This window comes from Poecilia latipinna, unplaced genomic scaffold (assembly GCF_001443285.1).
Source record: "Poecilia latipinna isolate Pla-1442-1.1 unplaced genomic scaffold, P_latipinna-1.0 Scaffold4061, whole genome shotgun sequence".
Lineage (NCBI taxonomy): Eukaryota > Metazoa > Chordata > Actinopteri > Cyprinodontiformes > Poeciliidae > Poecilia > Poecilia latipinna.
In genome coordinates this window covers 16,960-37,343 of record NW_015116677.1, presented here as the reverse complement: position 1 = coordinate 37,343, position 20,384 = coordinate 16,960, and the positions used below count along the sequence as shown (strand labels likewise).

The 20,384-nt window shown below is 38.3% G+C and overlaps 1 protein-coding gene across 2 annotated transcripts; it reads right to left on the bottom strand.

Annotated features, from left to right (window-relative positions):
• Window positions 1-1,315: 1,315 nt before the first annotated feature.
• LOC106942129 (von Willebrand factor A domain-containing protein 5A-like) lies at window positions 1,316-18,883 on the bottom strand. 2 transcript variants are annotated; one of them, XM_015025312.1, is made up of 21 exons: window positions 18,686-18,883; window positions 17,242-17,304; window positions 16,913-17,115; window positions 16,604-16,826; window positions 16,348-16,514; window positions 16,143-16,257; window positions 15,867-16,042; window positions 15,300-15,388; window positions 14,976-15,120; window positions 14,712-14,791; window positions 14,514-14,628; window positions 14,255-14,413; window positions 14,041-14,144; window positions 7,695-7,921; window positions 6,752-6,793; window positions 5,956-5,982; window positions 5,470-5,493; window positions 4,364-4,402; window positions 3,042-3,247; window positions 1,798-1,921; window positions 1,316-1,688 (listed from the first exon to the last, which is right to left on the bottom strand). In XM_015025312.1, the coding sequence occupies exons 2-21, from the start codon at window positions 17,282-17,284 to the stop codon at window positions 1,534-1,536; spliced, it is 2,463 nt and encodes an 820-aa protein (XP_014880798.1). In that variant the 5' UTR covers window positions 17,285-17,304; window positions 18,686-18,883; the 3' UTR covers window positions 1,316-1,533. The 2 variants fall into 2 exon arrangements, with proteins under 2 accessions (XP_014880798.1, XP_014880799.1); XM_015025313.1 differs by lacking the exon at window positions 5,470-5,493 and having other exon boundaries at window positions 18,686-18,882.
• Between the last annotated feature and the right edge of the window lie 1,501 nt (window positions 18,884-20,384).

Here is a 20,384-nt window from a genome sequence, read left to right as displayed (position 1 = left end):
AGCTGTTTGGGACTCATTCTGTTCTCTACTTTATATGTTCCTATAAGAAACATTCCTGTAACTTCATACTGTAAGTCAGTTGTGCTCCAATAAATATGAAATACACCAATCATAGAAAAATTGACTGGAAATAATAAATACATGGTTTATAAAAAAAAAAAAATGAAGCAGCTAAGTAACATGATCTCCTTGGTTTTAGGCAGGTTGATCAGGAGGTGGTTCTGTTGGCACCAGTCCATAACATGCCGAGTCACTGTGTGTGATACGTTTCACACGTATCTGAAGAATAAGCAGCTCATGTGGATCACACGCACAGAAACACTCGATTTTGTTTGCACACATTTCCATCACCGTTTCACTGCTGAACTGAACCCACGTCTGAGGGTTTATTACTGAGCATCAATACTTTATTAAATTGCTTACAGAACAGAATCAGCTGGCTGGCATCTTCACTGCTTCAATGTTTGTTTAAAGCTTAATAACTTTACACCATGTCGAGCAGGAAAATGAAAGTGAAGTCTGTATCTGCTGTTTTTGACAATAGGGCTGAGGGGTTTAACTGCTTAAAAATGTAGTCGTGTCCTTCAACTACCGTTTATTTCAGCGTTTTCCTGTCTTTTACAGATTTCATAAAACCATTCAAGTTTTATGCTCAGACCTCAGAAAGAAAAAAACACTAGCTCTGAGGGTTCCCGGTGTACTGGTCCTCCCAGACCTTAAGACATTAAGACATGCTCAGATTGAATTACTTCTTTCTTGCATCCTCCTTTTTGCTTTTACTATGTGGCACTTTCACAGAGAAAGCGCCAAAAGTTTCTCCTTTGATCGGCCAGCACTGCTTTTTACATCTGAGGTGTAGGAGGTAAATACACTTATTTCTTATTTGGATGGTTAGCCCGCACGTCACCAGGATAGCTTTCTCTCATAGCAGTATGGACGTGCATTGCAAATTAGACAAGGGTATAAATGTTGCTGTGCTTGGTATCATGTATGGTAAACGCTTATATCCATTTAAATAAGCAAAAAGCAGAGGCTGGTATCCACCTGCATGCTTTGTGCATAGTTTTTCCACATGGGGAGTGGTATGTGTGATGGGGCAATTCCTGTGTGTGTGGCAGGTGGGGTTGGAGTCAGTCTTGTCAGGCAAAATTACAAAAATGTGGAACACTGAGAGATTGGCTTTTAAATCCACAAGTGTCATCTTAGGTCAGACACCAAACACTCCAAAAAATTTAAAAGGGCCGGTTTAGCGCCACATACATCTGTGAGTGTGTCTGCTTAGGACTCAAGAAAATAAGAACAAAGGGGAAGAAAATTAATGGCATTTTTTTTATTTTTATTAATTTATTCCTCATTTATTACATGAAGATATTGTTTCAGTAAAACTGGTTAAAATCCATATGCTGAAAGTTAAGCATAAAGCTGCGCTCCATGGCTTCTTTGTTATGCAAAGAGTGCAAATATCAAAAGGCACACTGGCAGATACATGGATAAATTTTGCAAAAAGAAAATAAAGTCCTAAGCTTGTTCTTGTTAATCAACAACTTCAGTGTCTTCCTTCCGACACTGAGGTGCTTCCATAGTTAAGCTGAAGCCTGTCGATAATCCTGAGAGACCCAGAGCTTCTTTCTTCACGCCGCAACCCAACAGTGCATTTCCAGCTTCAACACACTCTGACACACATGGAGCTGAAGGAAAGAAAAGATTCACAAATATTATTTTTTGCATCTAGTTATACCTTCTGTTTTAAACACACCATGGTGAACGTAACAGTTCCCTGCTGATTACGTATGTTACCGTTCTGAGCTTTAATCCATGATGCAGCCTTCATAGACAGAAGCTCCCACTCTTCCTTTGCATCCATCTTAAAAGCATGAAGCCAAATCAGAGCCAGAATGGAGGCCCACACTTCATTGTTGACCTAATGAAACAGAGACGAAACAGAAAACAGGATTATGCCATGCTGGCATGATATTGGATTGCAAGTTCTTTCAGGTATTGTATTAAAGCTGCATTATGTAACCTTTTTAGGAAACAAAAAAAAAAAGGAAGTTTTTTTTACATATTTGTTAAAACTGTCAATGCCATGTCAGTATGGGATGAGATAGATAATTTGTCAACGAAATAAAAATCAAGCTCCTTCCAATGCAACTACTGCAACCTGCAGAAGTGCACTGCTCCTGTTCGAAATCAGAGCCAGGAGGAAGATATTAGTGCTGTGGATCATACCCGCCGCTCAAGTGGGTAGATGTGAGCAGCGAGTACACAGCGTTGATCGACAGTGCCAATATCTTTCTCCTGTCCCCGTTTGGTTGTTTTTGACCCAAAGCGGTGCAAAGCAATGGGAGGAGGCAGACATTCACAGATTATCTGTCTCACACTATGACATAGTAGCAATCATAGCCAATATGTAAAAACATTTAATACAAATTAAATTCTGCAGCTTTAAATCTCATCACTGTCACTTGTAAACTTTAATATTCCTTCTTTGTTATTACTGTACAAGAAAATAATGATACGTATGTTACTCTGTATTTTGCTGACCATTTTCGGTTTTAAATCTCATGTCATGGTGTGTGTTAAAGAGTTTAGTTTCATATGCTTGTTTAGTTGATCAACTCTCTCTGTTTACAGCTCAACATTAAAATATGTTGGTCGACTCGGTGGCCTCACAGGAACAAGGTTCTTGGTTCAAATCCCTGGAGACTTTCCGTGTAGAGTTTCTGTGTTCTCCATGAGGATTTTCTCTCTTGATACTCCAACAATGCAAATACATGGATGGTAAGATAAATGGCATCCAAAGTGGTTTTCAGGTATGAGTGTATGACTACATGTCTGTTTTTCCTGTATTTTACCCATTACCTCTGCAAACGATCTTAAACTTCCCTAAATGCAAACAACCATAAATATTAAGCAGATTTTGAAAATTGATGGATAGACTGCTGATTATTTCTCCTGCCAATAGTTTCACTTCCAATTTCCTTCATTTGGCAATGCTTCAAAGATGACGCCTTAAACTTAAGTATTCGTTCAGAACTCACCGGTGGTGGTTTTGCCTTTTCCACTTCCTCGCTGCTCTTTCCCAGCACTGCAGCCAGACTTCCATCAAGCATCCAGCAGCCAGACGCTTTCTGCAGGGACACCAGCTGCAGCAGAGGGTCTTTACTGGGTAGCACAACTTCTGGCTCATTGAATTCTACCCCAAAGTCTTCACTGTCATCATCGCAGTCAGCATAAAGGAAATTAGCTGTGACAAAGAGAAAGCTTAATACAAGTCTAGGGTCTTTGACTGGTGTCTGATAATGAAACTAAAGCTATTTTTATTACAGTTATTCTATAAATCCTATTCACAAGTAATTAGGAAAACAGATGATTGCAATATCATTACAGAGTATTGTGACAATACAAGTTACAACTAACCCACATTTTCAGACACTATTCCTTCTTTTTCTTCATGGCCATGTCTACACCACTGGGTGTTAGTATCTCAGCAACTAAAAGCATATAGTACATCAAAAAGTAGATGCAGTTGACAGTGAAAGTCTACCAAACAGGCCAAATACATTATGGCCTAAAGAAAAAAAAAATCTATGGATTGCACCTAAAAAAAATATATATCCTATGAAATACTGCATCCTTTGTTATTGTGAAAATAAATAGACTCATTATGATTTGAACCTTACTTGTTGCTGACAGCCTAACTTATCTCACATGACTTGTCTCTCCAAAACTCTTAAGCAACAAGTCATGGGGGAAAAAGATGAGTCGTATCCCATTTTCAACTTGAGTAACTTTGCTACATCCCCTGTAGCTCTGGAAGCATCTAGAAGAAGTGTGTGTTTATAAGCCCTCCCCATTTTAATCACAGCCATGCGGAGACTGCACTGGTAACGTTTTACATAACATACGTCTAAATGTCTTGCATCAAAAATCTTTGTATTGGTTTTACAAGATCTCAGTGCTGCATTTGATGTAGATGATTATCAAATCAAATTTTACTTGTATGGCACCTTTCAGCAACAAGGCAGTTCAATGCGCTTCACGTCATACAAAGTCACAGAACAAACACACAGTCAACAACTGAAACATTATATGTTGTGCAGGTCAGATTGTTGATTGTTTCATTGATTGTGTTTCAAAATGTTCTCCAAGTTGCCCCTAGCAACTACAAGTTACAACTAACCTACATATGCTTGCATTTTTATCTGTTCATAGTGTCTGTCTGTGTGGGGTTATGTGATTCACAACACCACACCGTCACCCACTGACCGCTGCAGATGGACGCCAGCCCCATCTATAACTATGCATAGGAAAACTGATGTAAATAATGGATGAATAGATGTAGTTATGAAAGTACACTTACCTGACTTTGGCATAGCTCCACATAAATCAGGAAGAGAATCTGCACATGATGAAGAAAAAAAAAGAGAATTAGAGATAGACATTTAAAATAAAATAAATCAGTATACAAGGAAATTGCCTTGTATGCTTAAGTTCATGACACCAAACCCTAGAAAGTAGGGTCTAAGCAATAAATCAAAGAAGGCGCCTGAGATCTTATTTCAACAAGGTCTATGCCTGAAAGAGGATCAATTATTATTATTATTTTTGTATGTTCTTCAAAAAGTTAAAAACAAGCCTAAAATCTTAAATGTTCAACTCTGAGCATCAAGAATAGACAATATAAGTTTGCCATACTTGCACAATATTTTGTGGTACTTATTGTGGCAACAATACAAGTGATAATAAAAAGTCATTTTGCAACCTCTTTGCTAGACTTTTCTAACCAACTGTATGGCTGTGATAACACATTACTGCAGTCAAAGCCCCACAAACAAATACTGGAATAAAAACATGCCAATTTCTAAGTAGGATTCCTTGAAACATCTCTGTTATATAAATTGTGTTTTATTCAATTGTTAAACTATATACAGTGTTGCATTCCATCTTATTTTTTGAATTTATTGATATTGTCATTGAACCAACAGTGGAGAAAATAGCAAAAATAATCCTGGCAACACAGTCATTTTTGGAGATTTTCAGATATTAATCGTAATTTGATCAATCAAAATTATCATCCCAGTTAAGAAATCTTTCACATCGATAAGTAAGCAAAAGCTGTTCACTGATTTTTCTGTACGGTGTGCTTGTCTGTAGATGTATACAGTTTTACAGTATTATCTGACATAAGCTCATAGAAAAACTGAGCAAACAGTAACAGGTTATGAAACATTTGGTTGGTGAACTTTGACTTGATCTTTACAAAAAAAAAAAGCTACACTAAAAATAATCTATAAAGTCTACAACTTGATCATTCTTTTCTCATCTCAGTGTTAATTTATACAAGCTTACTTCGGTAATAACTTTTAGTTATCATTGATTGTAAAAGGTATCCAAGTATATAGCGACCATGTTTTTCAGTTGTAGTTTCAATGATTGATTGTTGATGAATCAGCTCCTTTTACTTACCCATATCAGTCATAAGCATCCGAGCTAGATCAGGATAAATAAAAAAGGAGTGAGATTGTGACATTTCATTCTAACAATTTCTTTCAGTCTAGGGTATTGAGGCCTTAATTTTATCTTTACCAAAACGATATGACTAAATGTAAACTAAAAATAACCTTTAAAGTTTAAATTTTCACTTTAAACAAATGACTATAAGGGAATCTGAGTGTGCAAGGTAATCTCAGTGTTAAAGTACATAAAGGTTTTTCAGTAAAATCTTTTAATAAATTTGTATCATGTGAACGACGGCACGTAAAATACATGCTACTGATTTGAACAATATAATTAAAGCACATACTGTGGCTGTGCAGCAAATCATTGATTAACTTCTGTTCCATTTGTGCCAAATGTTATTCAAATTTTGTCGTAAATTATTGCTGATGGTAAATGCTGTCCAAGTATATAGGGAAAATGTTAAGTAACGGTGAGTTAAGAGTTTTTACTTACACATAGGTGCACACTGAAAACTCATGCCTACATGGAGACACAGAGAGACATAAAAAAATAGAGTCCTAAGATTGAGACATTTCATTCCAATAATTTTATTTTTATTTTGTTGAACATGTCACTGAATACTATTTAGACACCTTCAGGATACAGTCAGAATATGCCGAGATTGAATCTCTAATGAAAAATGTAAAATTCACTTTACCTGCTTTAATCAACAGGCAAAATCAACACTTTTTTCACTTTATGCCATAAAATTCATACAAGTATTTTCAATTATTTATTCATTATTTTTTTTTTACATTAAACATTGCTTGGAATTGATTGAAAGACAAAATTAGTGAACAAAGAATTAGCTGATATATTAATTGTTACAAATATTTTATAATGCTTCTTACCAAAGAAAATAAAACTTAGTGCATAATAATTTCATAACCTGAGGCCTTAATTTTATCTTTACCAAAATTGTTAAGACAAAATGTAAAACAAATGTAGAATAATCTATATACTTAACCAAATATGGTTAAAATGAAAGTACACAAACTTGCTGCAGTATAATTTTTTAATAAATTAGTATCTCGTAAACAGCAATGAAAAGTACAATACATGCTATTGTGATTGTTTAACTTATCTTCCATTTGTGTGAAAATTTCTCCAAAATTTGTAGCAAATTATTATTGATGATAATTTACTACAATTATAATCAATAATAATTGATGGTAATTATTATTGATTACTTAAAAACACGAAGTAATCGTGTTTTTAAGTTGTAGCAGTTCCTCAGAGTTTTACTTACCAATAGGTGCTGAATAATAACAAGCTGTAGCCATGCTTCCCACTAGACCAGAAGAGATGAACATGTTTTAAAAATAAAAGGACAGAAAGACTATTACATTTTATTCCACAAAATGTTTTCAGAGGGTTGTGTTCTCACTTTTTGAATACACCAATAAATATTCAGACGAAGATTAAATCTGATGCTAAATGTACAGCTGGCCTGGTTTGCTCTTACTAACAACTTTGACAGCTTCAATACAAAAAAACTGCTGAAATTAGTTACAGCTTCTAAATTATTTCAGACTAAAATTCTATTAGTCCGTTACTAAATATATAAGCCACTGGAAACATCCTGGTGTGAATTTGGGATTTTTCCTAACTTGGCTCATGTTTTGTCCTTGTTCATGATGTAGAGAGTAAGATTCAATATAGATTATAAGTTGAATCATTGTAGTGGAAAAAAATAAAATCAGTATTTGAAATCAATAAAATAATTAAAAACATTGGAGAAAATACATGCTTCCCCCCCCGATCAGTTTTTCTAAATGTAACCAGAAACGACCACAAATGTACATAGGAAGATTCAGTCCTAAGTAAAACATTTACATTAAAATTCATTTGAAATTAAGTTAATTTATTCACTTGGAATAGGAAAGAATTTGGTACTGCAGTGTCCAAACACAGTATGTGTTTAATATTATCAAACAAAGCCAAATCTTGTTGATCATAACTCATTTATAAAAACTAGTAAAGAGTGCAAAATATCCAAAGGGGTGAATACTTTTAAAAAACACTGTGTTATGGGAGAAATTCTGCTTCTTCATCTGAATAATCTCAGACTGATCAAACAAGTTTAATGCTATCATATGAGTTCATATTTGCAATCAATAGGAAGTTTACTTACCACTTATACCCTATTCTAACTGGCTAATAATGATTATTTAAAAATAAAAATCACTCACTTCCATAGAAAGGTGTTGGGACATTTCTGTGCACCAGAGGTCCTTCAACGGACTTGCCACTGTCTTTGTGAACAGCTATGAAGGCAGTGAAAGAACTGCTCACTCCTGACTGGACACTGAGCTCCACCACCTTCTTCTTCATTTCTTCATTCTGTCCACTTTGTGTCCTCTCCTCTGACTCCAGGGAGCGAATCACAGTGCGAGCAGCCAGCCTGTGGACTGTTAATCTGCAGGCAGGAAGAAGAAAAATCTAAAGATGGAGTTCAATCTCTTTCAACATAAAGATCAACCCCTCTATCATATGTTTTTTTTGCATGCTTTCTGTAACATCCCCCTTTTTTCCTTTAGGGTACGGTTGGATTTCTGTCAAGATTGATTTTTCATTCATCATTGGAGTGAAACCAACATACATCAAATGTACAAATATAATTTCTCATTTATAAAGCAAAGAGTTGGGATCCTATCTAGACTTACATTTCCTCAGGCACCTTCTTTACTCTTCCAAAAGTATTTTGTAAACTAACCACATGGTCAATTTAGAAGCAGAGAAAGGGAGAAGTGAAGAAATTAAAACCAGCACCGTAGATTAAAAACATCCTCCACTATACAGCTGCACACTGGGTGAATCCTGACTATGAACACGACAAAACATCAGCTTCTTCGGACAACTCCTGATCACACCGAGTTTCCCCACCATAGCAATTCCGATACCCACAGAATTAATCTGCAAACATGATTGTCAGGTTTGACATGCCTGACCAGCAAGGTTTTACTTGACAGTAGCTCTAAAACAATGTTTCCCAACCCTGGTCCTCAAGGCACACTGACCTGCATGTTTTAGATGCCCCCCCTGCTTCAACACACCCCCTTCAGATGACTGCAATTCAGCAAAACCCTGTTAATCAGCCATCAATTGAAATCATGTGTGCTGAAGCAGGGGAACATCTAAAACATGCAGGTCAGTGTGCCCTGAGGACCAGGGTTGGGAAACACTGCTCTAAAAGACTGGACTTAAGCAGTCTGGTTGCCACCCAAATAGGCACCAATGAAATTCAGGCCACAGTTCATGAGAACTGCATCTGAAGTGGAAGCCCTGAAGATGTCCAAGAACCCACGCTGCTCAGAGAGCAGTGGTGGAGAAAGTACTCAAAAAGTGTACTTAAGTAAAAGTACAAATACACAGACAAAAATGTACTCAAGTAANATTTTTATCATGACATTATGGAAAATAATGAACTTTATCACAATATTCTAATTTTATGACCAGCACCTGTAATGTATTGTGCAAGTAGAAAGTGCAATACATGCTACTGATTTGAACGATATGATTAAAGTACACTGTGAATGCTGTGGCTGTGCAGGAAATCTGTGACTCATATTTGTGCTAAATGCCAATCAAGATTACTGGGACACCAATATTGATGGAAAACGTACCCAAGTATATAGTGATGGTATTTTTCAATTTGCAGTGATTACTTGTTGATGGAGCAGTTCCTCATTAAAGTTTTACTTACCCCTATAGTTTGAAACCCATAGATTTGGAGTCCACATGTCTAGACCTGAACCTATATAAAAAGAAAAAGTAGTATTATTGTGATATTTGATAAAAATAACTATTTTCAGACAGTTCTATTTTACTTTGGGGAATACATCACTGAATACCTACTTAAACATCTTTAGGTTTGATTCAAATTATGTCAGAATATAGTCTAATCTCTAAGGCCAAACATTTTCCTAATTTCTGTTCACTAATTAGATTTGGATAGGATAATACTAGATTTTCTTAGTCTTAATTTGCTAAATGGTTGAAATAAAAAAGGAGAAAAAAATAAGTCACTCACATCTAAGGATAGGTGTTGGGACATTTCTGCGCACCAGAGGTCCTTGAACCGACTCGCCGTTGTCCTTGACAGCGATGAAGGCAGTGAAGGAACTGCTCACTCCTGATTGGACGCTGAGCTCCACCACCTTCTTCTTCATTTCTTCATCTTGTTGTCCTCTTTGTGTCCTCTTTTCCGACTCCAGAGAACGAATCATAGTGCGAGCAGCCAGCCTGTGGACTGTTAATCTGGAGACAGGAAGGAGAAACATCTAAAGATGGAGCTGAATTTCTCTCAACATAAACATCAAGCCCACTCTCAGTGACTTTTCCCTATTTGTTTTAGTTTGTTGTTGAATTTGTCTCAAGATTGCTTTCTCATTCTTGATGAGATGAAGAAAAACACCACAGTGCTTGGCCAGAAGCTTGCACTCTTTGCTCTGCTTGGGGAACTCCAGAGTAGTAGATATTGATCTACAAGAATTTGAGTTTTGAACATATTAGTGGTCATTCTTGGCTCCACACACCACTTTTGCTAATTTTCTTTCATTAAAGAGACTTTAAATGTCCCAAAAGCTAGATGATTACATGAGGAATCAGGACATTCATCCCCCCTACAAAATAACCGAAAGGGAAATGGAAATAAGATTTTAATTTCCTGTTACAAAGGACAAAATACTTTAAATGACATTGTTTGTGAGCAAGATGGAAACATTAAAACACTACCTGGTTTTTGTGACAATCATGTGGCAATTGCAATATGGTTATTGATTTAAACCAACAATCTAAGCAGCTTTACCCAGAGTCCTCTGCAGGTTTGAGATTGAAGTGCAGCTGGCTCCGAGAGGGATGACCGTCCAGGCTGTACTTCACTGTCACACTGCAATCTGCTTCCCCTGAACTCTGAGACATAATTTTATTTGGAGGGAAAAATACCTTTGAAATGTTTTAAATATAAGCAATCAAGATGGTTAAGCAGGAAGGAAACAGAGGTGACCCTACCTGTCCTGTAAGCTGAGCATAAATCAGTGACCTCTCACCCTCGAATATTGCTGTAATGGGTGGAGAGAGAACGGTGGCCGACACTCCCTTTGGTAAATCCCAGGAGACAGAAATGTCCTCCACAATGGGCTGCAGTGCAAACCTGAGTGACTGCATCACCTGTGATTCACACAATAGTTGTGAAATGATTTACTTTTACTATAATCACATTCTGATGATTTTTTTTTCACCAACTCATTTTTTCTTTTTACCTTTGGTTGCATCCTGTCAGCCCCTGTGATGAACTGAGCGTGACCTCCGCCCTCTTTGGCCATCCCATAGATGAGAGCAGAGCTGGCTCCTTCTCCAATCCCAAAAGAGAAACACCTACGATACAAGAGTTTGATTTCAAACTCACAATAGCATCAGAACATGAACCAGACTGGGAATCTGTGTGTTTATGGTTTCACCTGTGGGAGCCTGCATTCTTCTTAACAAGATCAGTAACTTCTTTGGTGTTTCCCACCTCTCCGTCAGTGAAGACAAACAACTGAGGGAGGAGAAAACACCAAAAACGTCAGAACCAAACAGGAGCTGAAAGTCTTCAGGATCATCTGTTTGAGAGGAGTCTATCTTTGATACTTTAGTAACAGAAATTACTAAAGTGACAATTATGAGCTTTAAAGAAAACCAATTAATTCCATGACAAGGTGGAGCACAAAGAGTTATTGTGGTGGAAAACTGCAGTATTTTCATAAAATTTGAAATAATAACTCTGACTAGTGGCTCTTCTAGATCAGTGGTTCTTAACCTGGATTCGATCGAACCAGGGGTTCGATGAGTCGGTCTCAGGGGTTCGGTGGAGCCTCTGCCGCGTAAAGACTTGTGTAAAGTTGTGATGCCGTCCCGCTTTGCCGCCTCCACTTGCTGCAGAGGATCACGTTACATTGCTTAGCCAATCAGAGCTGCGGAGGAGCACTGATTGAAGGAGTTCCACTCTCAGCATGGATTTGAACGTTTTTACCAGCTTAGCTTTCGGTGTACTTCTAAATCTGTTCCTTAGTCGCATGTTTTTGGGGTTGCTACTGCCTCTACCGGCGTGGGGGTGGTAACACAACTAATATAATTACTAAATCAGAATAGGCCTACCTCAAATTATTTTTGTGTGTCGGGGTGGTGGGGTGGGTAGAGATCATAACCCACTACAGAAGGGTTCGGTGAAAGCGCATATGAAACTGGGGGGTTCGGTACCTCAAAAACGGTTAAGAACCACTGTTCTAGATAAACCTCCAATATCAGTGTGTAAATCTGACCTGCCGAGGATGTTTGGGAATGCAGGCTTGGCTGTAAATGTGTTTGAGAGGCTGAAGAATGTCTGTTCCTCCAAGAGTAGCCGCCATCCTGTTAACCTTCTTAAGAGCCTCCTCCATGGTCTTCTCACTGTACTCCACACTCGTACTGTAAAAATATAGGGAACATGTTAATGAAAACAATTTCAATAAATATCAAAAGCCACAAAACATGTAACTGTTTCTTGAAATGATACCCAAATCACCAGTTTTACATGAAATCTGCTGTGGACATAGGTAGTAAAAAAATCTAATGGAATTCTGTTTAGGGGTCAGATGTCACTCACAGGAAGACGTGCTCAAAGGTGGATCCAAAACTGTAAATATTGAAGTAGCAGCCCATTGGTAAACTCTTCAACAGGAGCAGCAGAGTGTCCTAAAGAAAGACAGGAAGTAAACAAGATTATTTGAGAGATGAAAGTGGTTTCACATAAAGTTCAGATTTCTTTTTATTACATAAAAATCTTGTAAAAATTCTTAAACAATTAATGTCTTATCCAGACCATTCAAATCCCATCAAATTAGACTTTGACAATGTTAAAGTAGCGGAAATCTGTCTCTTATAGGATGAACTCCTACCACCTTCCCCACATAATAATGTCAAACATTGTCTCAAAACATGGATAAATACCCGTGCGCTGCTAATGCGAGTTCCTGGTGTGCTTCTGTTCATAGGACAATCCATACTTCCTGATCGATCCATTAAGAACACAATCTCTCCACGGGATGATATCACTGATTGGGGGAACTCAGGGTACAGGCTAATCATCACCGCTGGATCACCCATCAGAGAGCCTGGAACACAGGAGTAGGTATGAGAAAAGAAAACCAACAAATTTTCTGACATTCTAGCATTTAATATTCAGTAACGCCTAAACTAATCTGTTCTCACCAGGTTTGGCAGAGGCCTGTCCTGCCTCCACCACAGCAGAGGGCTGGTGGGCGTCTTTGTAATAAATCAGTAGCTCAACGTCTCTGTCAAACTTGTGTCCTGCACCCAATTTAACCTACAGTTGAAAACAAGAAACAAGAAAACTGAAGTGATTTATCTTGTTTGTAATAACTACATCCAGCAGTAACATCAGCTCTCTACCCACCGTGGCCTGAGTTTGATCAGCGTTGAGGTACTGAAGAGGCTCCAGAGAACAACTGGACTCTATTTTAGAGATTGGACGAGGAGAGGAGACCTGGGCAGAAAAGGACAGACTGTAGGGCACCAGAGAGGCTGGAACTGAGGTCACCTGGACACTGGGACCTTCACTACCTGGAAACAACATGAGAGAAAAATGGGAGNATCTTAGAGCTGTGGACGTGATGCTTAATACATTAGGAATGTATTAAGCTTAAAGAAAGGTTTCTTTAAGCTTTCCTTCCAAGTGACACTAAAAGTTGGACTAAGTCCCCACCGTCTGTGAAAGCGAAGCGCTGCTGATTTTACATGTCGCCATATCTTATGGTTTATGCAGCACTATTATATTACTGACGATCAGACAGACATCTTCTCCCGCTCAGAGGAAACCACTGCGTATATCTTTGAGCTCCGCGTGCGAGTAAAGGTGGAGGCGATGGGTGACAACAGACACTAAGTCAGTTATTGCTCGGATTTTACGGCGCCACCTTAAAACCCTGAACTTCACATTTTAACGGAAAAAAAGAGCAACGTGACTTGGATGTAACGAGTAACGCGAAAGTTTTGTAGAAATGTAGTGAAGTAGAAAGTACAGGTACTTACAGTAAAATGTAGTGGAGTAAAAGTAGAAAGTACCCATTATTAAATCTACTTAAGTAAAGTACAGATACATGGAAAATGTACTTAAGTACAGTAACAAAGTATTTATACTTCATTACTTCCCACCACTGTCAGAGAGAACATTCAAACTCCATGCAGAAGGATCCCAGGATTGTCTTGCTGTGGTGCAACTGCACCATTGTGCAGCCCCTCTGCTAATAATATCCAGTTGACAATTCTTGACCCATAAACCTTTGGCTGGAAATTTTCTAAAATGTCCTAAAATCTTGTTGATTACACAGGACACCGAGCCCCTCTAAAAAATAACTTGACACAAAGGGAACACTTTATATTGTAAAGCTTTTGAGCAACAAGGAAATATTAAAATACATGGCTTCCATGATAATCGTCTGACTTACACAATGCAACACAGTTGGTGCCTTAAAACAATGATCAAAGCCGTTTTACCCAGAGTGCTCTGCAGGTTTGAGACTGAAGTGCAGCTGGTTCTGAGAGGGATGACCTGCCAGGCTGTACTTCACTGTCACACTGCCACCTGCTTCCTCTGAACTCTAAAAAATTATTTGATTTGGAGGAAGAAATATATCTTTGGTACGTTTTAAATCTCACCAATGAAGTTTAGAATGATGCTTAAGGAGGAAACAGACAGAGGTGACCCTACCTGTCCAGTGAGCTGAGCATAAAGCAGTGACCTTTGACCCTGAAAAATAGCTGTGATGGGTGGAGAGAGAACAGTGGCAGCCACTCCCTTTGGTAAATCCCAGGAGATAGAAATGTCCTCCACAGCTGGCTGCAGTGCAAACCTGAGTGACTGCATCACCTGTGGTTCAAACAATAGTTGTAAAATTATTTACTTTTACTATAATCACATTTTCATGTGTTGGTGCAGTTTTTACAGCTTTTTGTGTTGTTGTTTTTACTTTTGGTTGCATCCTGTCAGCCCCTGTGATGAACTGAGCGTGACCTCCGCCCTCTTTGGCCATCCCGTTGATGAGAGCAGAGCTGGCTCCTTCTCCAATCCCAAAAGAGAAACACCTACGATACAAGAGTTTGATTTCAAATTCACAATAGCATCAGAACATGAACCAGACTGGGAATCTGTGTGTTTATGGTTTCACCTGTGGGAGCCTGCATTCTTCTTAACAAGATCAGTAACTTCTTTGGTGTTTCCCACCTCTCCGTCAGTGAAGACAAACAACTGAGGGGGGGAATGTAAATGAGCTTTGGAGAAAACAAGTTTGTCTAACATTCCAGAAATGGGTGGAGCAGTAGGAGTTATTGTGGTGAACAACCACAGTATTCATTTTACATGGATGTGATAAAGCTGATTTTTTGCTGATGCAACTCCTACAGTTGGTGCAATATCAGTGTGTATATCTGACCTGTCGAGGATGTTTGGGAATGCAGGCTTGGCTGTAAATGTGTCTGAGAGGCTGAAGAATCTCTGTTCCTCCAAGATCATCCCCCATTTTCTCAACCTTTTTCAGAGCCTCCTCCATGGTCTTCTCACTGTACTCCACACTCGTACTGCCATTAAGAACAATACAATACTCCAAATAAAAAATTCATACTGAACAAAATAAAAAGAAACAAGAAACAACACTTTCACATGAACTCTTGAGTAGAAATTAAGGAAAGTTAGGGACTAGAAAATGTTTCCTCTTTTGAGTTGTGGTGGGTAAAAGAAAGAGTTAGATTTCACTTACGGGAAAATGTGCTCAAAGGTGGATCCAAAACTGTAGATGTTGAAGTAGCAGCCCATTGGTAAACTCTTCAACAGGAGCAGCAGAGTGTCCTAAAGAAAGACAAAATGTTAGGAGCTGTAAGCGTTTCTTTACATTTTACATCAGGAGTGCCAATTACTTTATGACAAAGATTATGGCAGGTCATACTCTCCAACAATGAACTTTAATAAAGAAGGTCTGAACAGAGAAAGCAACTTGGATAAAAGTCAATAATACCAAGTGACTAAATTGCTAGATTTCTGGATTTGACAATGGTATGCAGTCTGATAACATTTTTGAGACAATTGTTTCAGTGTAGCAAAAGTCTGATTTTGTTCTTACCCTTCTTGGATAAGCATTTAAATTGAAACATTATTTTGATTAGTCAAACCTAAGACATATTCAGTATTAAATAAAATGAACAGTCATCAACTCTACACAGAAATGTATGTCCCTCATGGACCAGATGAATTGCATTTAAGTGCTTTTGGGGTGACTGTTAAAGGGTTAAAACAAAATCAAACATTCCTTTAAAGTATGGATAAACACCTTTGCACTGCTAATGCGAGTTTCTTGTGGTGTGCTGTTATTCATGGGGCAGTCCATACTTCCTGATCGATCCACCAAGAACACAAACTCTCCACAGGCAGCGAGTGAGGACATCACTGATTGGGGGAACTCTGGGTAAAGGCTGACCATCACCACTGGATCACCCATCAGAGAGCCTGGAACATGTTGGAGATGGAAAAAGGAAAAAAAAATATATAAACCTTCTGATACTCTAACATTTAATAATCAGTAACGCCTAAACTAATCTGTTCTCACCAGGTTTGGCAGAGGCCTGTCCTGCCTCCACCACAGCAGAGGGCTGGTGGGCGTCTTTGTAATAAATCAGTAGCTCAACGTCTCTGTCAAACTTGTGTCCTGCACCCAATTTAACCTACAGTTGAAAACAAGAAACAAGAAAACTGAAGTGATTTATCTTGTTTGTAATAACTACATCCAGCAGTAACATCAGCTCTCTACCCACCGTGGCCTGAGTTTGATCAGCGTTGAGGTACTGAAGAGGCTCCAGAGAACAACTGGACTCTATTTTAGAGATTGGACGAGGAGAGGAGACCTGGGCAGAAAAGGACAGACTGTAGGGCACCAGAGAGGCTGGAACTGAGGTCACCTGGACACTGGGACCTTCACTACCTGGAAACAACATGAGAGAAAAATGGGAGTCACTTAGTTTGTAATTAAAATGTATATGAGTGCATCCATCTCTTGGCTGGTTTTCCTACCCTGAGGTTGGTATCGAGGGTTGAGCACAGCAAGCATACAGAACCTCAGCCCATCATCAGCCTGCACAGCCAGTTCAGTGACGTACTCCAGCCTGATGGAGGCGCTCTCTCCTGGAGGCAGACTGCCCACTTTCAGAGAGAAGATATCTGGACTCTCATCACTCTCCTCCAACAGGAAGGCTTGCTGACCGGAGCTCAGAGCATCATCATACTCCTCCTGAGCCTGCAGTCCACATGAAGCATGTCAGCAATGTTCACTTTACTGTGTTTTAGCTTCTTTATAGAGAAGACATCTTTGTTCCAGCTCACCTGCTGTTTCTCCTTCACCTCAGCTACAATGTGTGTTTCTCCAATCTGAGCACTGAAATGACACACAGCAGCATCTCCAGGCAGAGGGAAGACAAAAACGGTCTCCAGAGGTTTGTCCTCCTTGTTCTCGAAGTTAAGAGTGGAGACCAGAGTAGCTACATGGTCCTTCACCTCCAGCTGAGCATCAATGCTCTTCAGAGGAACTAAAGCAGCAAAACAAAGACATGATTGAACCATAGAAATATATCTTATTACACTTCACAGTTTCTGTGCTTAAAAGACTTTCTGAGAAGAAACCAAGTGTAGTTTGCTTTCAAACAGCTGAGTACCTGGTTCCTTCTTTTCAGTGAGCAGACCACAGCAGTTCATCATTGTTCCTGGGAGGCAGACAACTTTGGGGGGAAATGGGTTAAAAAGCTTTAAAGTAGGCAGCTACTTTTTGTGATAACACAAGCTAACAAAGAAAACATTTACAATTAATCAGGAAAAACTTAAACTTATAAAGGGGGCATGACAGTGAATTAAGTATTGCATTTAAAAATCAGATTGAATTACTTTAAATAAATTAATCTTTTAAATGGTTGTGTTTTGTGGTACATGGAAGTATATGTTGAGATAGATATACGTTATCATCTTTACACTTATATACCACATTATGGCATGGGAACATCAAAAAGCGCCGCATAGTAGGATTGACAAGCAATTTCATTGCTAACTTCACAGTAAAGATCGTGGAACCAGTGGCGGAACAAGTCGGCATCGCGGCTAATAACCGGGCCTTTTATACCCAAAATAACAAAGCTCCTGAAAACATAATTTTATAAAATACCAATAAAAGTCACTCATATTTGACGTACAAATGCTCCAATCTATCTAGTTTGCAATCCATTCCTAAGTATCTGACTGATGATGACGTTGTGGATGGTTGGCGATGTGTTTTACCCAGAATACACTTGGAGACAATATCAGCGATCATGTTGTAAATGTGTATGTCATAAAGTTAAATGTAAGAATGAAAATTAAGCCAGTCATGTAGCACAACATTTTATTCAATATTTTACAACCACCATGTCACTAAAATCATTCGGTCTTGTAAAGTTATTAGCAACCATGAGTCAACAATGACTGGGGCAGCCTACTATATAATCTACTGGGGGACCATTCTGTTTTTTTTATAATCTACATACACCATACTCAACAGGAAAGGGCCCACCTTCTCCAGCTCTCATCAGATGTGATACAGACTTGGATCTCTGAATTCATATTCTGCCTATCATCCGGTCCCCCTAGGCCCGGGCCGGGGGGGCCGCCGCCCCCCACCCCACCCATAGCTCCGCACCTGCATGGAACTGCGGCATTTTTACTTTGGGGTGTGTCACACCACAAGCATCTCATAGAGCTCAGAAATTAGATTAATTTTGCGAAGTTAAACAACTGAAACAGATTTTAAGTGAGCAAAAATTTATAGTAAAGTTTTCTTAATTTGTTTGAGACATTGACCCTATCTAGATGTAGCTACCAAAATAAATATTTTTATTTTAAAATAGTCAGTTAAAAATCTTATCAAGAAAACGTACAAAGTTCAACCGGGTGTGTCAAAAGGTGGGCTTGACTGCATGCAAACCAAGTAACGTGGAAGACTTTCTTAGAAATGCGATGACTCCATTGGATTTGCTTTTACGCCAAATCATAGCTGTTTTTGTTTGTGTTGGTCTAAGTGCTAGCAAGTGCGTCAGCTCAAATAAACTCAGAAAAGAAGAGAAGAAAGCTTACCAGTGAGGACAGACCCTTCTCACGGAGAAATGCAGAATTTACTGCGCGTTATCTGAAGAGCTTCTGCTCAAACAAAACCAAAGCAGCTGTTCCTCTACCGGAAACGCTTGTTTTCCTCATGAGAGCGCACCGGGTGGGTGGAGCATTGACGGTGAAGCCCAGCCTCTTGCGTACGTAGCCTATTTGCTTACAGTCTCTGCTGGTCCATTTTAAAATGAATATGTTTTCATTTTGAGCAAATTTATTTTTTAGCTGTAACGTTTTTATTTCCTTACTCTTCATCAAACCGCACCTCTTTCCCTTTTAGTGTGTCATGGACAGCAACAACCGATTCACATGAAATGACAAAGCATTCTAAATTATCTGATAACTATTATAAGTTAAAGTAAAGCATTGGAATTGAGCTCATGTTTTAGTTTTAAAGACTGTACTTCTAAAGTTCTTCAGGTTTTGTTTTTGAATGGAAAACCTTTCTATCTTTTTAAAAACCTTCCTTGAGTTGGCAAAACACACAAGAATTTCAAGGTGCTTTTATTGCTTATCTGTGCAAATGGCAATAAATTCTATCCTCTCCATCAGTTTTAATAAAATCTTCTTCAATCAATTGTATCAAGAGGCAGAAATATTGTGACATATATGACTGACTGTACTTTTTATTTATTTATTTAGCATATCCTTAAAAATGGCAATGGCATTTTTTGTAATTAATGTAGTTATTTATATATTTGATAAGTACAAAGTTGCATTTCAAAGCAGCATGTCCATGTGAGAAAAGATCATTTATTTTCCTCTTCAGAATAAAAGTGTTAATTACTGCTGATCTACATCATGATTGGTAGCATATACATAAGCTGGCTGCAAAACAACATTTAAATGTATTTAGTCGCATTGTTGTTTTTTATTTTATTTTAACACTTTCTATGTTGTTTAGACATTTTTAGCCAAAATTAAGGAGTTTTCTTCAATGTATAGTTTTACATAGTAATCACACTGCTGAAGTTTAAGTTGAAAAGAGAAACTATTGCTATTTTAGGTGTTCAAAATTTAGTTTCTGTATTTTTGTTCAGACTCTATAATCTGACAAAAACTTGAGTCAAGCTTTTGTGTGAGTCACTTCACAAAGTTTTATTGCTTAACCACTGTTTCTGAGAAGTTCTTATATGTGTTGCAACCAAATACCAGTCCAGAGTGATTGGAATATATTCAATAGTTCCTCTACACTTTTTTGCATGTGTTAGTTTTTTTTTTCTTTTTAGATCAAGGCCCAGGGATATGGATGACCATGCCACAATCTTATTTTTTCAATTTTACTTATTGGTGTGTTTGGGGGCTGTTGTTTTGTTGAAACACTAATTTTAACAGAATTGCATCATGAAGTAGCATGACTTCTGCAATTATTTGGATGTATTCAAACCAATCCATGACGCCTGGGGAGCGATCAATAGATCTGATGCCATAGTATGAAAGACACGAACGACCTGCTTTAGTGTCCTCAGAGTTTGCTGTGACTTGTATTCGGTGTTTGTGAGTCATAAGGGAAATATTCTAAATCAGAAAATTAAACAATTTTGTTTTTGTCAGCCTGTAAAGCATTGCACCATTTTTCTCTGTAAGCCAGCCAGTCTGTTCTTTGGCAATTTGTAACTTGTTGTTCCGTTTTTTCCCCCCCAACAATGAGACTTTGGGGATAGGCTTTTTA

What these genes read in the sequence shown, in the direction of transcription:
- LOC106942129 (XM_015025312.1), bottom strand. Translation starts at nt 17,284, where the DNA reads ATGATGAACTGCTGTGGTCTGCTCACTGAAAAGAAGGAACCAG. An exon ending in ACAGGCCTCTGCCAAACCTG is followed by an intron (nt 16,043 to 16,142) that starts GTGAGAACAGAT and finishes AACATGTTCCAG; the next exon opens with GCTCTCTGATGGGTGATCCA. An exon ending in TGGAGCTATGCCAAAGTCAG is followed by an intron (nt 3,248 to 4,363) that starts GTAAGTGTACTT and finishes TCTTTGTCACAG; the next exon opens with CTAATTTCCTTTATGCTGAC.